This window comes from Ailuropoda melanoleuca, chromosome 9 (genome assembly GCF_002007445.2).
Source record: "Ailuropoda melanoleuca isolate Jingjing chromosome 9, ASM200744v2, whole genome shotgun sequence".
Taxonomy (NCBI): domain Eukaryota; kingdom Metazoa; phylum Chordata; class Mammalia; order Carnivora; family Ursidae; genus Ailuropoda; species Ailuropoda melanoleuca.
Window position 1 is genome coordinate 2,865,395 of NC_048226.1, and position 24,503 is coordinate 2,889,897.

Sequence of the window (24,503 nt, forward strand, 5' to 3'; positions counted from 1 at the left end):
AAATAATAATGAAATATACTTTAATACTTGAACTTGACAAAGACAGCATACACAGACAAACCTGCAGTTCAATCTTACTTAAGAATTCAGATACAAAATCTAAAATTACGATGAGAAAGAAAGGATACACGTATTTTTTTCTTTTTACTAGTCACTTGTTATGTATGAGGCACTGTGCTAAGTGTTACATGTGTTATATCTTTAGTATTATCCTCATTTTCTGGAGGAGAAAACCAGATAAGAAAGATTAAGTCACACCCCTGAAATCACAGAGCTAGTAAGTGGAGAAGCCAGGATTCAAATTTAGGTCTGACCTCAGAAACCATTCTTTTTCCAGTTATGCCACACTGAAAAATTAAACAGCACATCAAAGCAATACCTCACCGCAAAACTAAGTAGCTTTTATCACAGGTATAAAAATTTATTTGTATTAAGAGATCTGTTAAAATAATATAGCACATTAAAAATGTCAAATAAAGTAATCAGTCTAAGGAACCGTCTGTAAAACTGCTTAGCATTCAATAAAATTTAATACCTTTTCCTGATTTTTAAAAAAGGAAAGCATTTAGAAATCTCAGAAATAGAAAATATTTTTAAATTATCATTTATTTTGAGAAAACACACTCATATTCTTAGAACACTCAAGAATGTCACATGCACAGCTGCTGAAACTAGGAGTGAATACATCTATGACATCAGCCCCTTTTCCTCATATTCTAAGGGAGAAAGGGGTGCACCTTACCAGACCTTCGACTTTCTGAGGGTCCCAAGAAGTCCCCTACAATAATCACTTACAAGGTGAATCAAAACCACTCCACGCCATGGAAGCTGGAGTGTGCACATGACCGTCACACCTGCAAAGCACCTCGGGACCAAAGGCTGTTCAAAGCCTGGGAATGCAGAGGCTGCCATTACTTCTAAGAGAATGCAGCGGGCTCAGCCTACCCCCACAACCTCCCGGGGCTTCCTGCCACCCCTGACCGCCACCACCGGGAGATCCTGCTGCCTCTGACCAGGACCTCCGTGAGATCTGGACTCGAAGAACTCTGACAGTCTCTCAGGCCGGGACTCAACAGGCTGTCTCCTATGTCCCACTCCTGCACATAACATATTCCTGAACGTGTGTGAGAGTTGGAAAGGAAGCTTATATGTTAGAAGGCAGCTTCTGTCCCACGAGAGCTAAAAAGACTCTACAATTTTATGTATACTCTTAATGTAGGTATAATTGTAAAAGTTTATAGGATAGGTGGCAAAACAAGTCACCTGATCTGTGACTGATGACAGAGTGAACGCCCACGTAAGCAGCCACTCAAGTCAACATGACTAGCTCTCAGAAGGACTCGTCAGGCCTTCCCCCAAGCCCATCCTGACTTTTACTATAGACCCTTCTCTAAATTCTTTTTATCCGCTAAACCTGTACCCCCTGTACTCTAGAGCTTAGTCTGGTCTGCTTTTTGTACTGTACATATCAATAGAATCAAACCTTGGTTTCTCAGTTGGGTTCTTCGGCTCAGTATTATGTTGTGAGATTTCTCCATGTTTGAACAGCTAGCTTGTCCATGGAGATAACTCTACAGCATTTCATGGTAAGAACATATCATAATTTATTTATTTGTCCACTGTACTATTTGAGTTGTTTCCAGGTTTGGGCTATTAAAACATTTGTTGCTATGATTATTCATGATGCACATTTGTCCAGCTTTGTGTTAAGTATCTTTAGACTAGAAAAGGGAGTAGATTTGCCAAGCCACGGAAGTATCTACCTCCTGCCTGAACAGGCACTGTGGAATTGTATTCCAAAGTAGTTGTACCAATTCACATTCCCACTAGTTATGCAGGTGAATTCCTACTGCCTATCTCTGCCACCATCTGATACTGTCCCTTTTAAATTTCAAACATTCTGGTGGATACACAGAGGTAGCTCACTTTGGTTTTAATTTTCTTTCATTAATTAATAAGTTGAATATCTTTTCAAATGTTTATTGGTCTTAGGCTTCTGTTATGTAAAGCACCTGTTCAAATCTTTGTTCCATCTTCTAAGGATTGTTGCCTCTCATTTACTTGTAGGAATCCTTTATATACCAGGGCTTTAAGTCCTTTGTTTATTGTACGTATCACAAATTGCTCTCTGACCCTGTGGCTTGCCTTCTTACTCTTCAGTGTCTATTGATGATTAAACTTGACTTTGTCATTCATGCTTTTAATGCCGTATTAAGAAGCTCTGCCCCATCCCAAGGTCTCGAAGATACTCTCCTGTATTATCTTCTAGGTACTTTATGACTCTGCCCTCCACGCTCTACAACACATCTGGAATGAGCTGCTGAGTCCAGGATGCGGTAGAGGCTCTCCAGACAGAGGTCCGAGCTGCCAGCACCATCTGCAGAGAGGCCAGTCCTCCCACTGTTCCACTGCGCCCCTTACTGCTGTGCTCTCTGCCCGAGTCCACTCACCCATCTACCCTTGTGTCAGTGGCACGTAGCCAAATTCTGTAGCTTTAAAACAAGGTTTGATTTCCAGTGCAGTAAGGACTTCTACCTTGTTCTGCTTTCTTAATGGGTTTTGGCCATTACCGGTCCTTTGCATTTCCACACAAATTTTAGAATCAACTTGTCAAGCTCTGCAAACACACAGTTAACAGGATTTTGACTGGGACTGCTCTGAATGTATAATCAGTTTGGGAAAAGCTGACATCATTTTAATGCTAAATTTTTAAGGCCATAAAGATGGTAGATCCCTTCTTTTGTGTTTTATAGTTTTTGCACAGAGGGCCTACAAATGAGTACATTTTATTCCTGGATATTTGATATTTTTGCTACTGTAAATGGGTCACCTTAAAAGAATTTTCATTTTATGTTTATTAATGGTATACAGAAATGCAATCCATTTTGCATATTAATCTTGACTAGAGCAACCCTGCTGAATTTACTTACTAATCCTAATAGTTTCTATAGATTCTTCTGGATTATTAATACACAATCATATCATGTGCAAACAGTGATGCTTTTAATTTTCCTGTTTGATTCTCATACCCTTTATTCTTTATAACGCTGGCCAAGACTAACAGTACAACGTTCCACAGAACCTGTAACAGGGGTGCCCTTGTCTTATTTCTGATCGCAAAAGAAAGCTTTCAAAAATTTCACCCAGTGAGTACATGTTTGCTATAGTTATTCTGAAGACACTCTTCATCAGTTTAAGGAAATCCCCTTCTATTCCTAGTTTGCTAAGAGTTTTGATCATGCATGTATGTTGAATTTTATTAAATGTTTTTCCTTTGTCCACTGAGATGATTTCTGTTCTTTTTCTGTTAATCTGCTAAAGGTACATCGCTACAATTTTTTTAATAAAGATTTTTTTATATTTACTTGAGAGAGAGAGAGCATGAGCAGGGGGAGGGACGGAGGGAAAAGCAGACTCCCGGCTGAGCAGGGAGCCCAACATGGGGCGTCGACCCCAGGACCCTGGGATTATGACCCAAGCCAAAGGCAGATGCTTAACCAACTGAGCCACCCAAATGCCCCTTGATTTTTTTAATGTTATTTCAACTTTGAATTCTTTTGATAGCTACAGGACTATCAGGCTTTCTACTTTTTCAATGTTCAGATTTTTTAGGACCATGTCCATTTCCTTTAAAATTTATTGGTATAAAACTGCTCATGATATTCTCTTATGTTTCTTGGCCCAGGACAAGCTACCTAGCACCCAATTCATTAAGGCGTCCTGAACTCTGACATGCCATCAGGGGACTTGAGGATGCAATGACTTTTTGTCAACACCACCGGATGTCGCTCATTCAGGGTCCCTGTAGAGCATATAACATAACAGTGCCTGACTGGGTCCCGATGGACTTGTCCACTATCCTCTCCCATGCTTGGTCTAGCAGACTTTCCAGCTAACTATCCATTCAAGTGGAAGAGGGGATTCCTTGTTATGTGGGCTCCAGGTTTCCTCTCTGACGTGGGGACAGAGAACAGTGAGCTTGAGTGTGAGGTCATTTCTCTACTGCACCTGGCCACAATGCAAAGGAAATTATTTTTGTTTTGTGTTGAAGAGGGAAGGTATCCTCATTTTCAGAAACTGGAATTTCAGGATGCATGGGTGGCTCAGTCGGTTAAGCATCCGCCTTCAGCTCAGGTCATGATCCCGGGTCCTGGAATCAAGTCCTGCAACGGGCTCCTTGCTCAGCAGGAAGCCTGCTTCTCCCTCTGCCTGCTGCTCCCCCTACTTGTGTGCTCACTCTCTCTCTCTGATAAAAAAATAAATAAAATCTTTAAAAAAAACCTGTAATTATTAGGAAAAGCAAGTAACAAACACTTCAGAATTTATCAAGTATCTTATTAAAGCAGTATATACTTTGTGAAAAGCAGATACGTTTTTGCTTTTGTTAGTCTTATTCAATGTAAGTTTAAATTATTTTCAGGTATTTGGATAAGGATATTTTCTAAAAAGGTTTACACAGAGTAGTTTTCAAAATAAGCTGATTTGTTAAAATATTTTAGTGCTATGTTAAGGACATATTTCTCAAAAACTAATTTCTTTTATTATAAACTATAGTTTTTTTTTTTCTCCTGAGATGAAAAAGTACCGATGATGAAAGCCATGAGGAAAAAATGAAAAAGACTAAACGAAGCTACAAATAAATAATAATCAATTAAAATCAATTTTAGGCTTATGGGAAAATATTACTTGAAATGTAATTCTAAGTGCCAAAGAGCATCTTTTAAAAGAGAAGCTAATGGCGTGAGAATGTAAGGTTATTTAATGTGGATTTTAACTGGCAGCAGAGTGTGAAAAGAGAGAAAATAATTTACTTCGAAGACCCCAAAAACCAACATGACATTTCAACGGTTTTTTAAAAATCCTCTTGAGGACTGTTATTATTTTAAAATATACCTTAAGATTTATCCAATTAGCATTATTCTCTAACCAACATTACAACCTTCAGAAATTGCAAGAAAATGGTATCAGGCACTGAGTAGATGGAGATCTGCCTTCCAGTTTTGTACGAATCATGGCTGTGAAAACATTTAAAGGAGGAACAAGCCACAACAGCATTTTAAACTGAAGAACAGAGCTGAGAAAACACTCCCTCCGGCAGGAGCTCCTACACCATCCCCACGGACGGCGCTGCAGGGCAGCTGTTCTCCTGCTGTTCCACTATTAGCCGTGGGGGAGGACTGTCCGGGAGTATGGTAGCAGGAGTAATGGTTGCTAGTACTATTACCAACGTGACTGGCTCACCGTAAGGATTAAATGAGACAAACAGTGTATAACACAGTGACCGGCATATTTAGTATATAATTATGTTGATTATTTATAATTGCCATTGTAATTATTACCATCCCCCAAAATTTTAAAAATAAGAGGAAGGAAGGCCACTACAAGGCAATTCATCAAAGAAGAAAAATGAATGGCCAATAAAGACAGAAAGAAATGTTTCAATATCATTAGTAAGCATGGAAAATGTGTTATTAACAATGAACACCTGTTAGTTGTCTTCCAGACTGGTGAATTTTTTAAAATGATAATATACAGGGTTGGCAAAAATTTGAGAAAAGAAGAACTTTCAAATACTTTTTGCCGGTTACAGTGTAAACCGTACTAGCCTTTCTTAAGGATAACACAGATCACAAGCCTAAAAAATATGCCAGCAATACTGGCAGAAAAAACGCCTCCGGAAGTTTATTATCGTAACCAAACAGCCAGAGCCGCTCACACGCGGGCGTCTGTGTATACGGGAGTACGCACAGAACGGGCTGCGGATTTACGAGCCCCAACGTCTCGGTCGTGACCTCTGTGAGGTAAGTGAATGGTTCTTTTCATCCTTCTGTATTTTCCTAATTGCTACGATAAGCACACATTAGCTTAGGAATAAAGAGGAAAAGTGGTCTCGACAAAAAGTGACCTGGGATGCCTATTTTATGCCAGGTCCCCATCACCAGGATGGAGAAATGGAAAGATTTCCTGACAGTGTACCTTGTGGAGACGATGTCAGGAAGGACAGAAGTCTGCCCAGGCACTCCTAAGCTCACAACACAGGACTTCGTACTATTGCCCTGACACACGGTGTGTGCGTACGCTCGCAGGAAGATACTTAACATGAAGCTATTTTATGACTCAGGCTTAAAAATCTATGATCCAACAGCACAGCAACAGTTCATGCTTGAATTGAGGGCCTCTCACTTTTCTCCCCAAACAAGCCACAATCTAAGCCCCACTGGTTCAGGACACACTGGCCCCTGCCTCCCGACTTGGGGGCAGTGATGGCTCCATGTCTACCACCAACCTACCTTTCTCGCAAGTCATCCAGGCATCGCTGAAGGTGGACCTCCCCCGCTGTGACTAAAACGTGCTCTCCTGTTTCTTGAATTAAAATCTGGACACAGGGGTCAGCCTGGTTTAACAGCTTCATTCCTTTGACGAGCTGAGGCATCTCACCTAGGTTAACGAGAGGAAGGCTGATTCAGTACAACGTAAGCACTAAGCAAACCTCAGCACGATGCCCGTGGCCACCAAAGGGAAAAGTGCAATGAAATAAACTCTTAAAATAACTCTTCCAAATAATGCAGCAGCATGAGGAAAATTGTCTCCTGCTCATTTACTCATACAGACAGCTAACAGGAGACCCCCAGCAGCTTACCACCAGGACCCCCACAGCTGGTGCACACCACTTCATCAAACATGTGGCAAATACCAACCACCACCACTGTACGTGCGAATCCACCTGACTTTTACTACAAACGTCCATGTTCTGTGCCCATAAATGTAACAGAACTCTTCCCCAAAGCAGAGTTAAAATCAACAGAGACAAGTAATCACAACAAAAGACCAGTTCACGTGGTATCCAATCCAAGAAACTGGTGTCAGGGTCACATATGTAAGATAATCATTGTGGGGCTGCTTGAGAGAACCACGCGTTTTCGGAGAAAGCTGCCCTCTGGGCTGGGGCCATGGTGCCCACCGCACATCAGGCGCCGTCCACACTCCTGTCTGCCCGTGCTTCTGGCACATGGCTGCTTTTCCCTGCAGTCCACGGGACTCTGGTCCACAGCTCGGGCTTAGCTGCTTTTCCACGCCTTCCCATGTACCCAGCAGCTACGGTCCCTCCAAGCAGAGCAAGTGGGTCCTTGCTGCTTCAGCAGAGAGCCTGGCCTGGGAGGCATCTCTATGCCGTCGGGTTTCCCTCTACACTGGAAGGAAGGGCTCCACCATCCCTCGACGCTTGGTTTTCAACATGCCAAACAAACAAAGCCACAGGAACGCTCTGCAATCAGGGGTTTTCAATATGTCTATTCCAGATCGATTTGTTTATCCATATCTACTTAGTTCTGAAATAAGGTTTTTCTGAAGATAACTACCACTTCATATTAGTTAGTGATGTGCCAACAAGCATTCACATGTAGGAACTCATTAATTCTGTGGCTGGGAGGAGTGCTGGTCCTGTTTAATAGAGGAGGACACAGGCACAGAGAAGCCGAGGTCAAAGGTTAGAGCGCCACTGGCCTTGGAGGTGCGGGACGGTGGCCAGCACGAGCCTGAGCCATGAGCCACACGTGGGCTGCACAGAATCGGGGGGATCCCACAGTGCGTGGGGCGGCCACGGGCAGTCCCATTTGTTCCTTCTCAGTGTACTGTGGTCTTCCTTTGCCTCAAGAAGTGGATTCCAGATACCACTCAGTGTTAACTAACTTAACCTTCACAGAATTTGAAGCATTCCTGCAAAAAGACCACTGATAACACGAATAACACAAAGCATAAAGAGAACGATAAAAAAGTAAATAAAAAAGCTTTTTGTGCTCCCCACTTGCCAAATTATCAAGTCCTTAAAAAAAAAAAAGGCATACATGCTTAAATCTCTCTCTTTACAGTAAAGGTGACAGCTTTCCAACAAGCAAAGAAGAAACTTTCTCAAAACAAAACTTGGAAATACGGAGACAACATTGTGAAATGCAATGTTTGAAAATGTTTATTTATAGTGACAGTCATTTTCTTGGCAGAAACAACATCTATTTAACCTCTTAAAATCTGGAAGCTGATTTTCCTAACCCGCTTAGAAGTCTTCCAAATGATCCGTTAAAGATAAAAAATCAACACCTTGTAACAGTGTAAGAAAAACTGAGATCATGACAGATACTCAGCATCTGGATTTCAAGGAAACCTTTGTATATAAACTGCTAACTGGATTTTAAAATGGGCCCTGTCGTCTAGCAAAGACAGCCCATGATGTCCTTCTCTCGTCTGGATCACACAGCTCTGTGACGTACCTTTCCCAGGGTTGTAAGGGCCATTAAAGTCATGTGCCGACATCAACAGAAGCTACAAGCAGGCCCTCAGGTGCCTTTATCACTGAGTGTGGGGACAAGGTTTTCAAAAACAACGAACCATCACTGTGGGAGCCACCTCGATGACAGCCCGGCCGTCCTCGCCTCCTGGTGCACACACCCCTGTGCGGCAGCGCCCTCCCAGTGGTCCAGGTGGGCCTGTGTGACCCCTGAGCCTTGGCTACACAGGCCCTCAGCTACACAGGCCCTCAGCCTCCACCTCAGGGTCCCAGACTGCCGGCTGAAGGCAAGCCACCGTGCTATGCTGCAGGGTACTAACTGCTCACGACAGAGTCTTGGGCAAGAGTTATCGTTTCCAAGCCTCAGTTTGCCTCGTGTGATGATGGGGATAAAACCCAGCACAGGGATACTGAGGGGATTAAATAAAGCAAACAGTGTAAAATCCTCGGTGTGTGGCAAGGATCGATGACGATGATGAGACCACTACCGGCCATGGGACATCTACACTGCTCTGTACTGCGATGCTGGATTTTGAGTGGACCCTGTGGACACGGAACGGAGGGGTAGCCCCCATGATATCCTGAGCCCAGTTTCAGAAATCAGAGAAAGAAAAGTAGGAGAGCAAGCACTCAGAATGACTTTATGCTGAAAGGTGAGAGTGTCTGGTAGACTAGTCAACCCAGTTGAGAAGGAAAAGAGGGCCTGAGACACACGCTCTGCCCAGAAATGCACAGCGTGTCCGGCCAGCGGCTCTTGGAGGCAGGAGCCCTGGGAAGTCTGGTTCCAGGAGGGGGGCTACCCCAGCGGTCAGCAGACAGGGCATGCATGGAGAGAGGGGCTCTGCCCCACCGTGAGGAGGAACACAAGGGACCACGGCAGAGTAAACTCACAGTAACGAGCCCCGAGGGCTCACAGGAGCGAGCAGAGCAGCAGGAGAAGTATTCCCAGACACTCTCAATGTGCACTGAGACGGGCCTTGGAGCAACAGCACAAAGACAGAACGGTGCGTACAAAATTCAGACACAGACGTGTGCGAACGGGGCCTGCAGTAATAGTCAAGGACACGCATGGTAAATCTAGCAAAAATAATATATTTGGTGGGGAAAGGAGCAACGCTCTTTTTAAAATTATGAAGAGAACTGGGTGCCCCTTCTAAATCATTTTAGTTTATTTTTTACAAAGTTCAGAACGTTCTAATGACACACACGAGGAAAACTCTGGCATCCAGATGGAACATCCCAAGTCATTCTATTTATTACATCGCCTCATTTATGGAGAGAAAATCACACTTACTGAGTGTCTGCTATGGGATGGGGCGGGGCCCAGGCACCAGGATCCCTCTTCTCCTGCCGCCAGGGCCGTAAAGAAGCCGCTTCAGCTGCCCTGCAGGGCTGCCCGTTAACTCGGCTGGGCCAGCAGCACAGGGCAGCACACAACCGCCAGAGTTCAAAAATTATAAATTTCTATGAAAACATCATGGTCTGAATGATCAATTATTTCTTTACTCTCTGTTTTAAACATTTAGATCTAAATGGAGTAGAGAAGAATTAAGTCCTACTAGAAAGACCTAAGAATGAGCTATGGTTGCCACACTCAAATGTCACAACTCAATAAAACTGAACTTTCTTGCACTGTACGTACACGGGTTGGAGGCAGCTGACAACGGCCAGAGCCAGGCCAGCAGTAGAAGAGAAGAGCAAAGCAGGAGGGCCCAGATCTGGACGAGCCACAGAGAGGAAGCCGGCGTTAGAGCGAACAGGGTAAATCCATGCAGCCACCATGCGCTGTAGTCTACAATGATGGCCCAGAAAGGACACCCATCCCTGGGCCCCACGAAGATGGCTGCTTACCAGGACTGAGCCCAAAGGGCAGAGAAGCAGTCCTCCAAGTGTCTGCTCTAGGGGCCGAGGGAGCCTCAATGCTAAAGCTATCTGATAGAACGTGAGGCCAAGACAAGCTTTTGGAAGGCCCCAGCTCTGGGGTGAGGGGTATGCGCGTGCAAGGACAACAGGACCGTCCTCCATCTCGGCAGAGAACTACCACCTGACAGTGTTTGTCCCCTGAGTCCCTGGAAGCACAGTCTGGGGATTCTTCACTGACCTACCAGCGAGCACGGGAATACGAGTTAGCGATGTCACGGAAAGCTAAATACAAGAGTTACTGAGGACTGGCCAGGCGAATGGTGCATACCAAAGACAAAGAACTAGTTACTACGTGGTCGGGCGTATGTGGGTGGGGCAGGAAGTGCTCCGTATCCAGATAATCTAGCAAACCTACGGGGAAGAGCATATGACAGATTCTGAAGCAAGGAGCTGGGGCTAAGATTCTAAGAACAATCGCATAAAACATGAGCTTTGCCGAGGCACCACCCCGTGCCAAGGCTGTGGGGGTACAGAGATGCCCTTGTCTCTGCCCTAAGAAGGATCCGGTTTCCCCAGGGAGCAAAGGTGCCTAAATGGACCGTGTTCCTGAGGCAGAGGTCAGACTCCCTTTGGCGAGCGGGTGGCACGCAGCGCCTCATGGCGGGGAGCTCACTCCTATTACGCACCAGAATGAAAATCCACTGCTGAATGAAAATACTGTTTAAACAAACAGTGAGGCATCAAGTAGGAAATGCACACATTTGCAAAATGTCATGAGCATCACAGGCTTTTAAAAACGAAGTCATCTTACTTGGGTGTTTCGGTTCAACAGCAACCCTCACAATAGGGGTGGCCTCGAAGTTGAGCGGTATAAACGGCGGGCAAGATGGCACGCTACACAGAGTCGCCGACTTGAGCACGAAGTCTTGAAGGCCCCCTATGCCTGCAGGGAGGAAAGATCCGTGTGGTCAATACAGGGCGATCAATTCGGAATTTACATGAGAAAAATAAGACCATCAACCCAGCATACACGTCACGCAGGAGAAACACTCCCAAATGTGGCAGGAACAAAGCTGACCTGCACCCCTGGATGCCATTTAGTTGCTGTTAAAAAGACAGGAATTCTGTGGGCTACTGTTCTCCAGATGCACAAATCACGTGGTTACATCACACTGGGCTAACACATCCCTACTTTGATCACAGAAGTGATCATGTCCAGATACATATGTCTGAAAATACTAATTATTTATAATCATAACTCTTAGTTTTTAAAGTCCATTAACGTGATGAAGATGAATCGCTACTGAAATAATCTCTTTTCCCAAATACTTGCATAGCGGTCAAGGGCATTTGGAGACTTCACCTCTGAGGCTGCTTCAGAGCACCCGACCCACGCCACCCTTCATAGCACCCCCCATTTTAGAAGAGGACATCAGCACCCCCCCCCCGCCTCCCTTCTGCCTCCCTCCCTACTTCAGGCTCCCGGAGATGGCTGCCTAAGGCCCTCCCGGAGGGCATCGGTCTCTGAGCAGATGGGAGCTCAGAGAACGCCGCGCAGGAGAGCTAAAGGGGTGCACTGAGCCTCACATCCACGGTAAGAGCAGACAACATTTTAGAAGAAATCAAGTAACACACACAGGGCCATTTTTGTGCTTCTGGGCTAAGGTAAAGATTGGGGAGGGCAGGGAAGGGGGCACAGGAGAAAAGGGCGGGGACATTTGATCGGCATTCCAAGTCTCCATTTTGAGCTCAGAAACAACTAAGGAAGCAAGGAAACAACCCTGCTGCCTTTGGTTGACATCCTGATGTAAAGGTACCAGGGTGACGGGATGCCACACAACCCAACGTTCAGCCTGGGAGGGGAAGTGAAACAGAAGTTTCCGGCACACAAGCTCACAGGGTGGTGGCGAGGCCTCTTGGTGTGATCACACAGTGTGGACAGACCTGTGCTGCCCCCCGCTGAACACCTCCAGAATTCACCACCTGACTGCATTAAGGGAGAGCTCCAACCACAAGGAAAATGCTCCTTCCATCACGCTGACACCGGTCTCCCCCATGGCTACACGTGCCCAGTTCGGCTCTCCAGAGTTCCTCACCAGACGTGCCTCCACGCTCACCGACCGCCCCCGGGATTTTGAAGGCATCTGTCAGATCCTCTGAAGCCTTTTCTGCCTCACACTAAACATCATTAGCTCCTTTAACTGTTCAGCTCGACATGATTTCTAGAACTTTCTTGTGCAGGGGACCCTCCCCAGACTGAGGTTTCCAAGGTACTAAATTTAGTCCCTGTGCATCCAGGTATTACCTGGTCAAGGTGTAACTTTCTTATCACCATGCCTCTTGGCCCAGCACCCAGAAAGGTCTACACCGGCTCCAGCTTCTTGTTACCTCCCCCCACTGTAAACAACGACAGAACAGATCCGGGTCTGCCCAAGCTCCCACCACGTCTACTAGGAATAACATCATCTCTGCTGAGCCCAGCCCCTGGATTTCCTCTGATGACCAGCGCACATGTCCTTCCTGCACACACGGCACATGGTTTCAGTAGAACGAGAAAGGCCAGTCCCTCCTCTGTGTCACTGGGGATGCGGGCTGAAGATGGTTAGTGCATTGTGAACGCGGTCTGTCTGGACGTCTGGGCTGCATTCTGCTACCAAATTACCAAATCTACTCTTGCTACTTAGATGTGCCCAGATTTGTGAACATGATTATAATTCCCCCAAAAACAGAAAAAAGAGAATTTGACTATTCCTAGTCAAAATTAAGGATTTATTGAAAAGGCAATGCTCCAAAGATAGTAAAAAAAAAATCCACCACCTGTATTATATGTCACCATTTTTACTTATTTTAAAATACAATTTTAAAATCTAAGAAAGGGAACATTAAGGAAGGTTATTTGGGCGAATCACAAAAAAGAAAAAAGATTTAAAAATCACTTTGAGAATTTCTTGAAATACTATCAGATAACTATTAAGTGTACAACCTGATATTTATGCAAAACATAGTTTAAAAGAAGTTTTTAACATTTTTTTATTACGTTGTTTTCAAATGATATCAAGTATAATTTTGACAAAAGAAAAGTATACCCAGAATCACACCATCCTAAGACTGTCACTATTTTCATTTGGATGCATTTCCCTCTTCCCTAGCCCCCATAGGCACACATAATTTACCATGACAATGTCCATGTAAGTTTTTATACTTTCTCTTTTACTTCTGTTGCTCTCATCACAGGATAGCAATTACGGAGGAACACTTTCTTCACAGAAAGGACACTTGCTAAGGCGTTTTTCAACTGGGACTGAGCAGGGTAAAGGACATGTTCCCTCAAGAGAATCATTTCATAATTTCTGGGATGGAACAAGCAACAGTTTAGAAAAAAAAATTCAGAAATTAGGATGCCATCAATTTCGTTGAAGGACTAAAGAGAGGAAAAGCTTTTTTTATTTTTTTTAATGTTTATCAAAAAAAGGCATATGATCTAAATACAAGATGGAGGGAGAAAACAGGCCGAGGAAAGAGGAATATGGGATAGCACCCAGAATGCTAGCGTGTTTCTGTACGAACATAAGTAAGTGTTGTCTGTTTGAAGAGACTATCCAAGTCCTCTCTGGTGCCAACTTTTCCCTCCACAAGTACACGTAGATACGTGAGCGTGTGAACTCCAGCTCCCAGGCTGGGGTGGCAGGTAACCACCCAAGAAAGTGCTGAGCCCCTGCACTGTGTCCACAGGCCCTCGCCAGGCCGGCCCGCCGCCACCACCACCACCCCCTTCAAAGTCTTCTTCCTCAAAGAGCAGCATTGCACAAACACTGTCAGGCCCCAGTTTTCCCCCAGGCTCTCTCTAATGTTTCCCTCTACAAAGTATTCCAGAAACAATATCAAACAGCATCTTTTAGGATCTGAAACTGGAAATACAGAGCCCGAGAGACGGATGGGCCCTTTGCTGGCAATGTTCTACTCAGAACAACTCCCAATATGCAGAGGCTGAATGAGTCTAGGACGAGGTCACCCTGGTGGGCAAGAAGGCGGTAAACTGTCACTGAGTTCTGACACTGCTTCCTGCGGACTGAGCCCACTGCCCATCCGGACAGAGAACAGCACCACTGTGTTCAGGGAAGTCTGGGTTCTGAAGTGTGCTTTCAATGTGGGAATAGAAATGGTATTGGAATTTAAAAAAACAAAAAACAAACACTTTGTGGGAAAACACGTTAATGGTCTAGCTAGATTTCATTTCAAGCCAACCTGTACATTACTGCTCCAGAACCATCAACTGGTCCCTCTTTCTGTTTAATCCACCTGAGTGAACAGCTTCCTTCAGCTCTGCGTAGTAAATGCAAGCTCTGCACCAGACGCCTATAAGAGCCTCGGCCTGGGCAGGCAGTGAACACGACCTCAGGAGGCCGCTGAGCCTTGACCAACACGGTGCTCAGGGGCACCAGCCCCTGCGCAGCTGAAAATCCATGTGACCTTGACTTCCCCCAAACTTAACCCCTAACAGCCTGCTGTTGACCCGGAAGCCTTGTGGGTACCATAAATAGTTGACTGACACCTGTTTTGTGCGTTATATATATTCTACACTGTAGTCTTACGACAGAGCAAGCCAGAGAAAAGGTCATTAAGAAAATCATAAGAGAAAATACACTTACAGGACTGTACTTCTTTTACTGAAAAAAATCTACGGATAAGCAGACACACGCCGTTCAAACTTATGTTGTTCAAGGATCAATTGCATTAAAAAAATTATTTTTTTAAAGTACAGGTTTCCATGGGGCGCCTGGGTGGCTTAGTCGTTAAGTGTCTGCCTTCGGCTCGGGGCATGATCCCAAAGGGTTGGAATCGAGCCCTGCACCGGGCTCCTCTGCTAGGAGCCTGCTTCTTCCTCTCCCACTCCCCCTGCTTGTGTTCCCTCTCTCGCTGGCTGTCTTTCTCTTTGTCAAATAAATAAATACAATCTTTAAAAAAAAAAAATAAAGTACAGGTTTCCAGGGCGGTGCGAATCCAGAGAACTGCTGGTTTTGGAAGACCACCTTCTAATCTAGGGCCTTCTAATCTAGATACCAAAGAAGCCCATATCCTCTGCCTAAAGTTTCATGCCCTTATCGTGTATCTTTCAGCAAAACTCAGATTCTGTCCCCTCTGACTCAACTACGGAGCGTAGCACAGGGGGTCCACACACTTTTATAACGTGTCGTGGAAGTAGGTAGGTGGTGAGTACATGAATATAAAATATAATCGAGGGCCTTTTCCAGGCCTCCTCAGCTGATACAACAAATAGCTCCAAAGTAGACCAATATTGCTTAGCTAAGGTTTTCAGAGCATTCGTCAAGTTTCCCCAGTACACTAAACAAGTCCATTAAATCAACTGCCCTTCAGCTTCTCGGTGTTACAAGAGGACCCAGGGAAAAATCTTACAACAGTGACATCATCGAGTCAGAATTTCTTCTTCTCACAGGGACAGTTGGAGCTCATAACCAGTTAATAATAGTTCTTAGGCAAGTTACATCAAGACCGGGGGCCTGATTCAGAAGAGAGACTACGGTAAGGAGAAAAAGGAATACCTGTGGAATCAAAGATACCTTTTTTGGAGATGTGTAGGCTTGCTGTCTTTGTCTATTTAGAGAACAGGTAGAAACTTGCCCTGCAGGGTCCTGCATCAGGCAGGAGTGATAACTGGGGGTCATGATGGCGTCTCAATTGATGCCCCAAGACAGAATCCTAAGGGAGCCAGACATCTCCACTCCTGCAGGAATAGACTGCTGCTGTACAGCCCGGCTCTCACCCAGGGAGTGACATGGTCAGGGAGGTCTAGGATTAAAATAATGGAAGAAGGGGCGGGGCGCCTGGTGGCTCAGTTGGTGAAGCATCTGCCTTCGGCTCAGGTCATAATCTCAGGGTCCCAGGATCGAGCCCCAAGTCGGGCTTCCTGCTCAGCAGGGAATGTACTTCTCACTCTTCCTCTGCCCCCTCCCCTCATGTTTTCTCTCACTCGCTCAAATAAATAATATCTTAAAAAAAAATAAAATAGTGGGGCGCCTGGGTGGCACAGCGGTTAAGCGTCTGCCTTCGGCTCAGGGCGTGATCCCAGCGTTATGGGATCGAGCCCCACATCAGGCTCCTCCGCTGTGAGCCTGCTTCTTCCTCTCCCACTCCCCCTGCTTGTGTTCCTTCTCTCGCTGGCTGTCTCTATCTCTGTCGAATAAAAAAATAAAATCTTTAAAAAAAAAAAAATAAGGGGCGCCTGGGTGGCACAGCGGTTAGGCGTCTGCCTTCGGCTCAGGGCGTGATCCCGGCATTACGGGATAGAGCCCCACGTCGGGCTCCTTTGCTGGGAGCCTGCTTCTTCCTCTCCCACTTCCCCTGCTTGTGTTCCCTCTCTCACTGACTGTCTCTATCTCTGTCAAATAAATAAATAAAATCTTTAAAAAAAAAATAAAAATAAAATAAAATAAAATAGTGGAAGAAATTCCATCTTGGGCCTGGGAGTCGAACAGATCACTAAATGCTGCCTAATATCCCACCTCAGAGCAAGTAAAAAGGCAGTCAAGTAAAAAATTAAAAAAAGCCCTTAGGTCATCTCTTGGTGTGTCAAACCAGGACAAAAAGGATCTCCAGAGGCTAGCCCAGGGGAAAGGAGGCAGCACTTAATTAATTTATTTTAAAAAAAAGTTTCCTCCAGGAGCTTAAAAATGAATGGAAGGGCTGAAGCGAACAGGATGGTGGGGAAAGGAATCCCAGGCCAGGGGCCCAGCGCCCAAAGCCCCAGTGTGTTCCGGGCACCCAGGGGCGTGCAGGGCGCCTGTGGCACAGAGTGAGGGTGACAGCGGGCCGGGCAGACAGGAGGCAGATGGGGACACACACAGAGGTTAGGGGATGCGAGCACCACCTCACGCCTGGACTTTCCACGGGGGCAGATGCGAGTGACCCAGAGCCGAAGCGGAGCCGGCAGCCGTGGCGGCTACCCCAGAGCCGGGAAGAAGGGACGAGGCTAACACCCAGATTTCGCATCCAGATGTCAGACCTGGACAACTAGGCAGAGGACCACCCGTTATAAAGTGTTTCTCTACACTTCTTTCAGGTTCCTAAGTGTTCCTGTCATTCGTATACGTTCTTTATTCATACACATTGTGATTCATCGTATTTTTTCCTCCAGACTATAGTTTCTCTTTTCATTTTGCATCTCTTTTTCTCTCTAGTACCTTTTCTGAGCTTTTTTGTTTGGGATCTAAGCTTAAAAGCTTAGAAAGTTGTGCTTTCGAAAGACTAATAAATATTTATTCAACTTACTGTTGGTTTTTTGGTCCTTTCGTTTTAAGGGCAGGGGCACAAACAGGCACTTCCTGAAGTCTTCTCAATGAACCCATGAACACGTGAACATGCACACAGCTCTGTCCTCAGAGCTTAAGATCCAGAGAGGTACAAAGGCAGACAGTCAGTGACAACACACTATGAGAAACATCACAAGGCGTGGGGACGACGGTGCAGGCGCGGTGTGAGGAGGTGCTGGCGTGGGGGACACGGCAACCCTGGAGGCCCAGGGAGGGACCGGTCCCCACCTGCGGAGGCCCTGGCGGGCGGGCAGGACTGCAGAGCCATTTGCAGCCCACTATTTCCACTTCTCGGGGACCCTGAGACTCCCACCGCTTCTTGTATCTCTTAGCACACATTCTTGTTACATGCGATTTGCAATCGGAGGAACCAGCGTTAACTCTAGCTCCAGCCTATGCCGGCCACCTCCCCTCTCCCAAGTCCCAGCGTCCTCACAGGCAACATGCAAACGCAGCAGGTGGCACTTTTCCAGGGTTCCTGGGAACATGAAGACACCACGCACTGCGTCCGAGTCCCAGGACGGAGTAAGCACGCATAAACAGAAGTGGCGGCATGCTGTTTATGGTACTTGTTTTATTAATAAAGTTGTTGACCAATTCGGGGGTCGTTTTGGTGTATGGTATGAACTGCTTTCATATATATACATATATATATGTATGTATATATGTATATATATGTGTGTATATGTGTGTGTGTGTGTGTGTGTATATATATGTATATATATATGTACCATTAACTGGTTAACTGTAAAGAAGGTTCTAATAACTTCCTTTTTCATAGTCAGATCCATGCATGAGCTTTTGTGTCCTGGCCCACTGACCTACATTTATATTTTACATAGTAATACACTTTTACAAGATGCTCCTTTGAGATATGTTTCAACTCAAGTGATTTAAATAAAGCACAAAGCACAAAATGCCTAGTACGGTTTAAAACAACCCTGGAAATGTTTTAAGGTTAAAAAAAAGAAAAGAGATACGGCTTTACACAACCGGGAAGTTATAACTGGTCTTCTTTTTATGTTTAAACTCGAAATACTTCCAATTACAGGCAGGAAGCAGAGTCACATCTGGATGAAATGGTAACTTCGTCACAGGCGCACAACAGACCCTAGCTGAAATGATCCAGGGAAGAAAACAGAGGACGACCTGGCTGCACAGTGAGGCCAGAGAGGAGCTCCCCAAGCTCTAAGCTACGGATCACACGTTAACGACAAATAAGAGGGCTCTGCTCCTAACTCCTTTCTTGGGAAAGTAATGCAACTGAAGGAAAACAACTGTACAGACAATGTAGCAATGGCAGCATGTCTTACACAGCAGAGAAAACGCACAAAGAGCCCAGAATCCGGACATGACCAAGGGGTGGCACGGGGGAAGGAGGGACCACTGGGAGAACATCGCTGACACAATTAGCTAATGACATGGAAATGATAATACGCACACCTCTACCATGCAGCACGTAGAGTGATAAATCTCACAGGCATCAAAGACCTGAAGGTGAAACACAGAAACTGAAAGCACGAATCACAAGATGACACACTAAAGACTGGTAACTATCACTATATTGTAAGAACTGTATCCTGAAAATGCCAAAAATTTTAAAGTTACAAAATATTTTCAATGTTTAAAAGCCAAAGGATTAGTAAGCATGACATATAAAGAATCAGTAAAAAGCAGTAAGAAAGACAGGCAACCCACTAGCAATACAGCCGAAGAACAACAGCAGTTCCAAGAGAAGACGGGAAGAAAAAGAAGCCCTGAATAGTCAGAAAGCATATAAAAAAGAATCTTAATCTAAAATAATAACAAGGTAAATGCAAAGTAAGACAAAGAGATGGTATTTCACACCAACAGGAGTGGTGTAAGTCCAAAGAGAACACGGGTTTGGTAAAGAGGTGCAGAAAAAGTACGTCTTCAGCACTGGAGACAGAAATGATGGTCACGACCACCTGGAAGAACAACTGGGCACGTTCCGCAAAGGACGCCCGGACCGTGCAACTCGCCAATCTGACTTCCGGCTGCAGATCCCCCACGGTGCCGGCAGCATCCCACAGGCAGCGCTACAACTCCAGGGGGACAAATCTAGGCGATCTGGTGTCTCCTGGGCACACTCTGGCTGGCATCTACTGCTGGCATTCAGAAGGCAGGGCCGGGGCCCAGGGCCTCGCAATGTGCGCGCACGTCCCCCCTTGAGGAACTCCCCCAGGCACACACCCTCTGAGCATTCTGCTGGACAAACCTGTTTCTAACAATCTGAGCTTAAACCTAGCTCCCTTTTAATAACGAAGTACTTGCTTCACAATTTAATACACATGGAGTTTTCAGGAATTCTGTTCAGAAAACGAGCTGTTCCCCGTATGAGCAAAAGCCACTGGCGGCCTCTGAGTCATCAGCACCACACATCGGCACCAGGCCGCCCCTGCACTGCAGCTGCCAAGCTCCCGGAGACGGCGAGCTGCTGACTTGACGACGCCATCGGTGTGGCAAGCTGGAGCATCTGCGCGCTGCAATGTACTTATTTCATTGCGGGTCCTCTCTCCTTTATTTATCTTCATATCACAGCAAAGGTAACTGCATTGATGTCTTTGAAATTAGGTAAGCAGGTAGATTATTTTATCACTGAATTTCATTTCTAGGTGGATGTTCATTACATTATATGCTATTTTTACGATTATAAAAAAAAATTATTTCTAACCAGAAGATTAAAAGAAAACCCCACCTTCGGCTGCTTCTGTGCCTAGAATGCTTGCATTGTTTGACCACACAGCAATAAGCCCTGCGATTACCCTGCATGTGTTACACCTGCATTAGCCAGTGTAGGCTCTAGAAACTGAAACTGTGCTCGCGGCCCCGGACCGCCAGACTTGGATTTCCCTGGTGCCTGGTGTCCGCTGAGGGAGTTTTGGATTCCTAGCTGACGGGGAGCTGGAATGCTCCTTGAGGTTAATCAAGGTTCTGAGAGTGAAGCGTCTGATAGTCCTGGACTGAAGGCCCTGTTCACTCTTACTTCCACGAAGACCCTAATCCCCAGATCCCCTCACAGGCCATCCTGGCATTTGATGTGCGCCTGCGTCACCTGACCCCACCCCAGTGTCCTCTACCATTTGTAATAATCACTTTTACAATGGTTAATATTTTCTTCCAAATCAATTTAGTAATTACAGAATGTAGAGCATCCTACAGAACCTTATAACCCCATATATCATGATTTATTTAAGAGTAGAGCTCAAAACAGTTGGTGAAGGAATGTTTCATGTAATTCCTGCGCGTTTTAGATTTATGGCAACAAATATGTGTGGACCACTTAGGTTTACAGGTCTGTGCTGACCATCACGGAGGAGACGGAAACGAAGACCAAGGCCCCACATTCAGTTTTCTTGCATTTCATTACTATAAGTGCCCTGAGAACATTCTGAAAGCTCAGTCCCTGAGCCTTAGACTACTGCTAAGTGTCCCCATTCTGATGAAGCATGGTTACCACGACACAGATACAAATCACTTGATACCAGAAGAAAGGTAATTCCTAAGAAAAGGAACAATATTAGAATGTTAACTAGATTTTACCCAAACACAGGTCATCCTCATGCAAGCCAGGACTTTTGCCAGTTCATGCAGCTTTCAGAGCAGCTGTCCCTGCGGACGGATCGCTTCATAGATGAAAGAAGAATATATCACGTTAAATATCAGTGAGCTTACATTATAGTAGTAGTGGGCTTTAACGTTATATAACTGAAAGCAGTTGGCTACAACTGGTATGGTATCAACTCCCCTAATAAAGGACCAAGGAACCGGTACTAGAGGCTGGATTAATGGGAGACTCAGCTTAAAAAGAAGTGAAAGCAGGTGAAGACGGGGCCCCAAACTGATGCATCCATTCTCATTTGCTGCCCTCTTGTAAAATGACGGGTCAGTAAAATCTCTACAAGGTAGTTTTCATCACTCTAAGTAACAACATCCTAAATGTCTAGCAACACACTGAATACACTGTGTCTGGCAATAAAATACCACACGACAAATCGAAGTTTGAATACTGCTTAGACACAGATAAAGCAGAATATAAACTTCAATGCAGAAAAGATGATATGAATAGAAGAGAAATATAACTAAAGATGAAAACTGTAATACTATCAGCATTGAAATTATGAACGATTATTTTAAAATAAAAAACACTAATTTTAAGAATGAAAAGTTCTTAGACACAGCTACAAGAACTTTGGAGGTTTTTTTCTGTTGTTGTTCTTTAAGAGCTGTATTAACAGAACCAAATGGACATAAACGATATAAACTGATCTACGGCAGAGGGGATGCCGCCGTGCAGTGAGGGTCTGGTAATGACCTGCCCTGGAAGAAACAATCCGTCCGACCCCACCTCACACCATCTTACCACCAATTTTAGACGGGTCACAAGTCTCAATCTCATAAACAGAACAAAAAGCTTATAGAAGAATAACACAGAACTTCTTATGACTTTGGAGCAAGCAGATTTCTGAAACAGGACACAAAAAGCACTAATCATATATTAAAATTAAAAACTGTGGTTCACCAAAAGACACTGTTACAGCAGAAAGTAATTCCCCAGGTAGGAAAAAATATCTCCAATAAATACATCCAACCAGGGACTTTAATGCAGAATATATAAAGAATGTGTACAAATCAATACAAAAGGAGGCAGAGAGCCTTAAAAAAAGCAGACACACACTTAACAGGCATTTCATAACTGGGTAAAAATCAATGGTCAGTAAATAAATGAAAAGGAATTTAAATTCACTAGTCATCAGGGAAACCAATGTAACATACTACTCCACACACACCAGAATGGCTCAGTGAAAAACGAAGAGACGTTGGCAAAGATATGGAGCAACTGGAATCTTCAGCGAGCTCCTGGTGGAAGCAGAAACTGGAACATTCACTAAGTTCGTACATATGCCCACTCGACGACACAGCGATTCCCTTTCCAACAGAAGCGTGTGCAAATATTCAGGAAAGGACACGTACGGGAATATTCAAAGGAACAATACTCCTAACAGCCACACGCGGGAAATAAACTCGACACCCACCAACGGACGAGTGGATACATACTGTTGCGGTCACAGTAAACGGCAACGAGGAAGGACATGGGTGACTCTCACAACAGCACGCTTGACACGTGAGGACATTCTCTATGATTTGGCTTACACAAAGCTTAACAGCAGGTAGAATGAACCTACGATGAGAGGAGCCAGGAGGGCGGCTCCCCTTGGGGGAGGGGAGCAGGCGGCAGTAACTGGAAGGGCGCTTGGCTTCTGGGATGCCGCCTGTGTTCCATTTCTATAACACTGGCACACGCAGCATATGAACCTCTAGCAAGCTGTGGTTTAAGGTTTGCACACTTTTCTCTATGCCTGTTATTCATCCATAAAGATTTACTTAAAAATGTTATTTGGCACAAAGTACAGGCTACTTCAGGTGTTTCTAAGTCTTTTACAGGTGCCATAACTCAACTACCATTTCAGAGCCTTCACAAAGGAACCGGCAGCCGGAGAGAGACCACATGGCTTATGGCCTTGTCTCTCTTCCCGCCACATCGTCCAGTGACAAATGAAATGTGTCTTGCAGTGCAACGTCCTTGTGTGGATTCTTCTGAACACTGTCTGTCCTTGAGCAAATCATTTCCTTATTCCAGAGCAGCCAGGCTCCTCCTGGCTGTGGGCATCTGTCCACCCTCTGGCTCCTGCCACACTCTGCTGTTCGTTCAAAGGTTGGTCCTTTTAGATTCCGCTGGTAGATGCTCAAAATGGTTTTAAAACGATTCCTTGGTTTTCACTCTGTTTCATTTTTTGGGAAAACAAAACAGTCCCTAGCAAACATCACACAATTCTCTACTGCTACCTTTATCTATTTACAAAAAACATCCAACACGTTACCCAAAGAATTTCCAACTGTCTCCTTCCGCTGTTACCGGCTACCAATGCTGAAACCTACCCACCATCAGAGTAAGATGATCTCAGTTACATCATGGGAAGCATTTCTTTGGCTCCAAGGAAAACAGAAAAAGTGCTGCAAAAAGTAGGTCGGCAAAATAACATGAAAGTCATTTCAAGTTGATTATTTCCATAATGTGGTCCAAAGTGGCCTTGTGTATGGGGGTCTCTGGACAAAGACCCCAGCAATACCGCTGTGAGAAGACTATCACTTTGAACTGACCCCAAATAGGAGACCCTTAAAAAGGGATGTCAGGGGAACCTCCTTTCCTCTGCTGGGGCCCTTGGTGTGTTTTCTTCAACAACCACAAGTGTGCTTCTGATTTATTAACAGGCCCTGCCCCTAGTGAAAGCTGTTACAAACCAGAGAATTCCACTGCACCACAATGCAGAAATGCTGATGGGGCATCTATGCCTTCCTGGGACGGCCTCGTGCAAACCACTCTCAGGCCTTCCTGCCCACGAGAGGGGTTAGATTAGTCATAACCAGATCCCACTAGCTCTCTGTCCACCAGTTCCACCAGGGCCTTATTTGGGACCTGTCCATCGGTTTCTCTGGGGCTGTTCCTCAAGGACCCAAGATACTTAGGCACTGGTGTTATGAAGGTGCCAAGACTCTGCAGGGGTCTCTGAAACAGAAATGCTGCTTCTTCCTCTATTTTTAAAGATTTTATTTATTTGACAGAGAGAGAGAGAGAGAGTGAGAGAGAGAGAGAGAACGTGCGCAAGCAGGGGAAACGGCAGGCTCCCCGAGCAGGGAGGACCCTGGGATCATGACTTGAGCTGAAGGCAGATGCTTCACCAACGGAGCCACCCAGGCGCCCCTAAAATGCTTCTTCTGTATGCTATACTCTTCTCGTGACCGAATGTCTCCCAGACGTCACCTCCTGTAGGTCCTACTCTTGCTTTCCAAAGGTCCTGGTCATGGGAGCACCAGACCTGGGCCAAAAGGCAAGTCAAGTGACAGTGTAACACCATTCCTTCCTCCAGAGATGAAGGTTTAGCTACTGGATTACCCAGTCGTGTGTAGTTCTTTTTCTTAGGCTGAGTTTCCTTCCAAGAGGTACCTCA

At 45.2% G+C, this 24,503-nt stretch overlaps 1 protein-coding gene across 2 annotated transcripts in view; it reads right to left on the reverse strand.

Annotated features, from left to right (window-relative positions):
- EFL1 (elongation factor like GTPase 1) overlaps nt 1–24,503 on the reverse strand; it is a 121,688-nt gene that overhangs the window by 19,558 nt on the left and 77,627 nt on the right. For both annotated transcript variants that reach the window (XM_034667803.1, XM_034667802.1), the window contains exons 16-17: nt 10,956–11,087; nt 6,291–6,438 (exon numbers count right to left, since the gene is read on the reverse strand). In XM_034667803.1, coding sequence (XP_034523694.1) covers nt 6,291–6,438; nt 10,956–11,087 — 280 coding nt within the window. The remainder of the gene's footprint in view (nt 1–6,290; nt 6,439–10,955; nt 11,088–24,503) is intronic.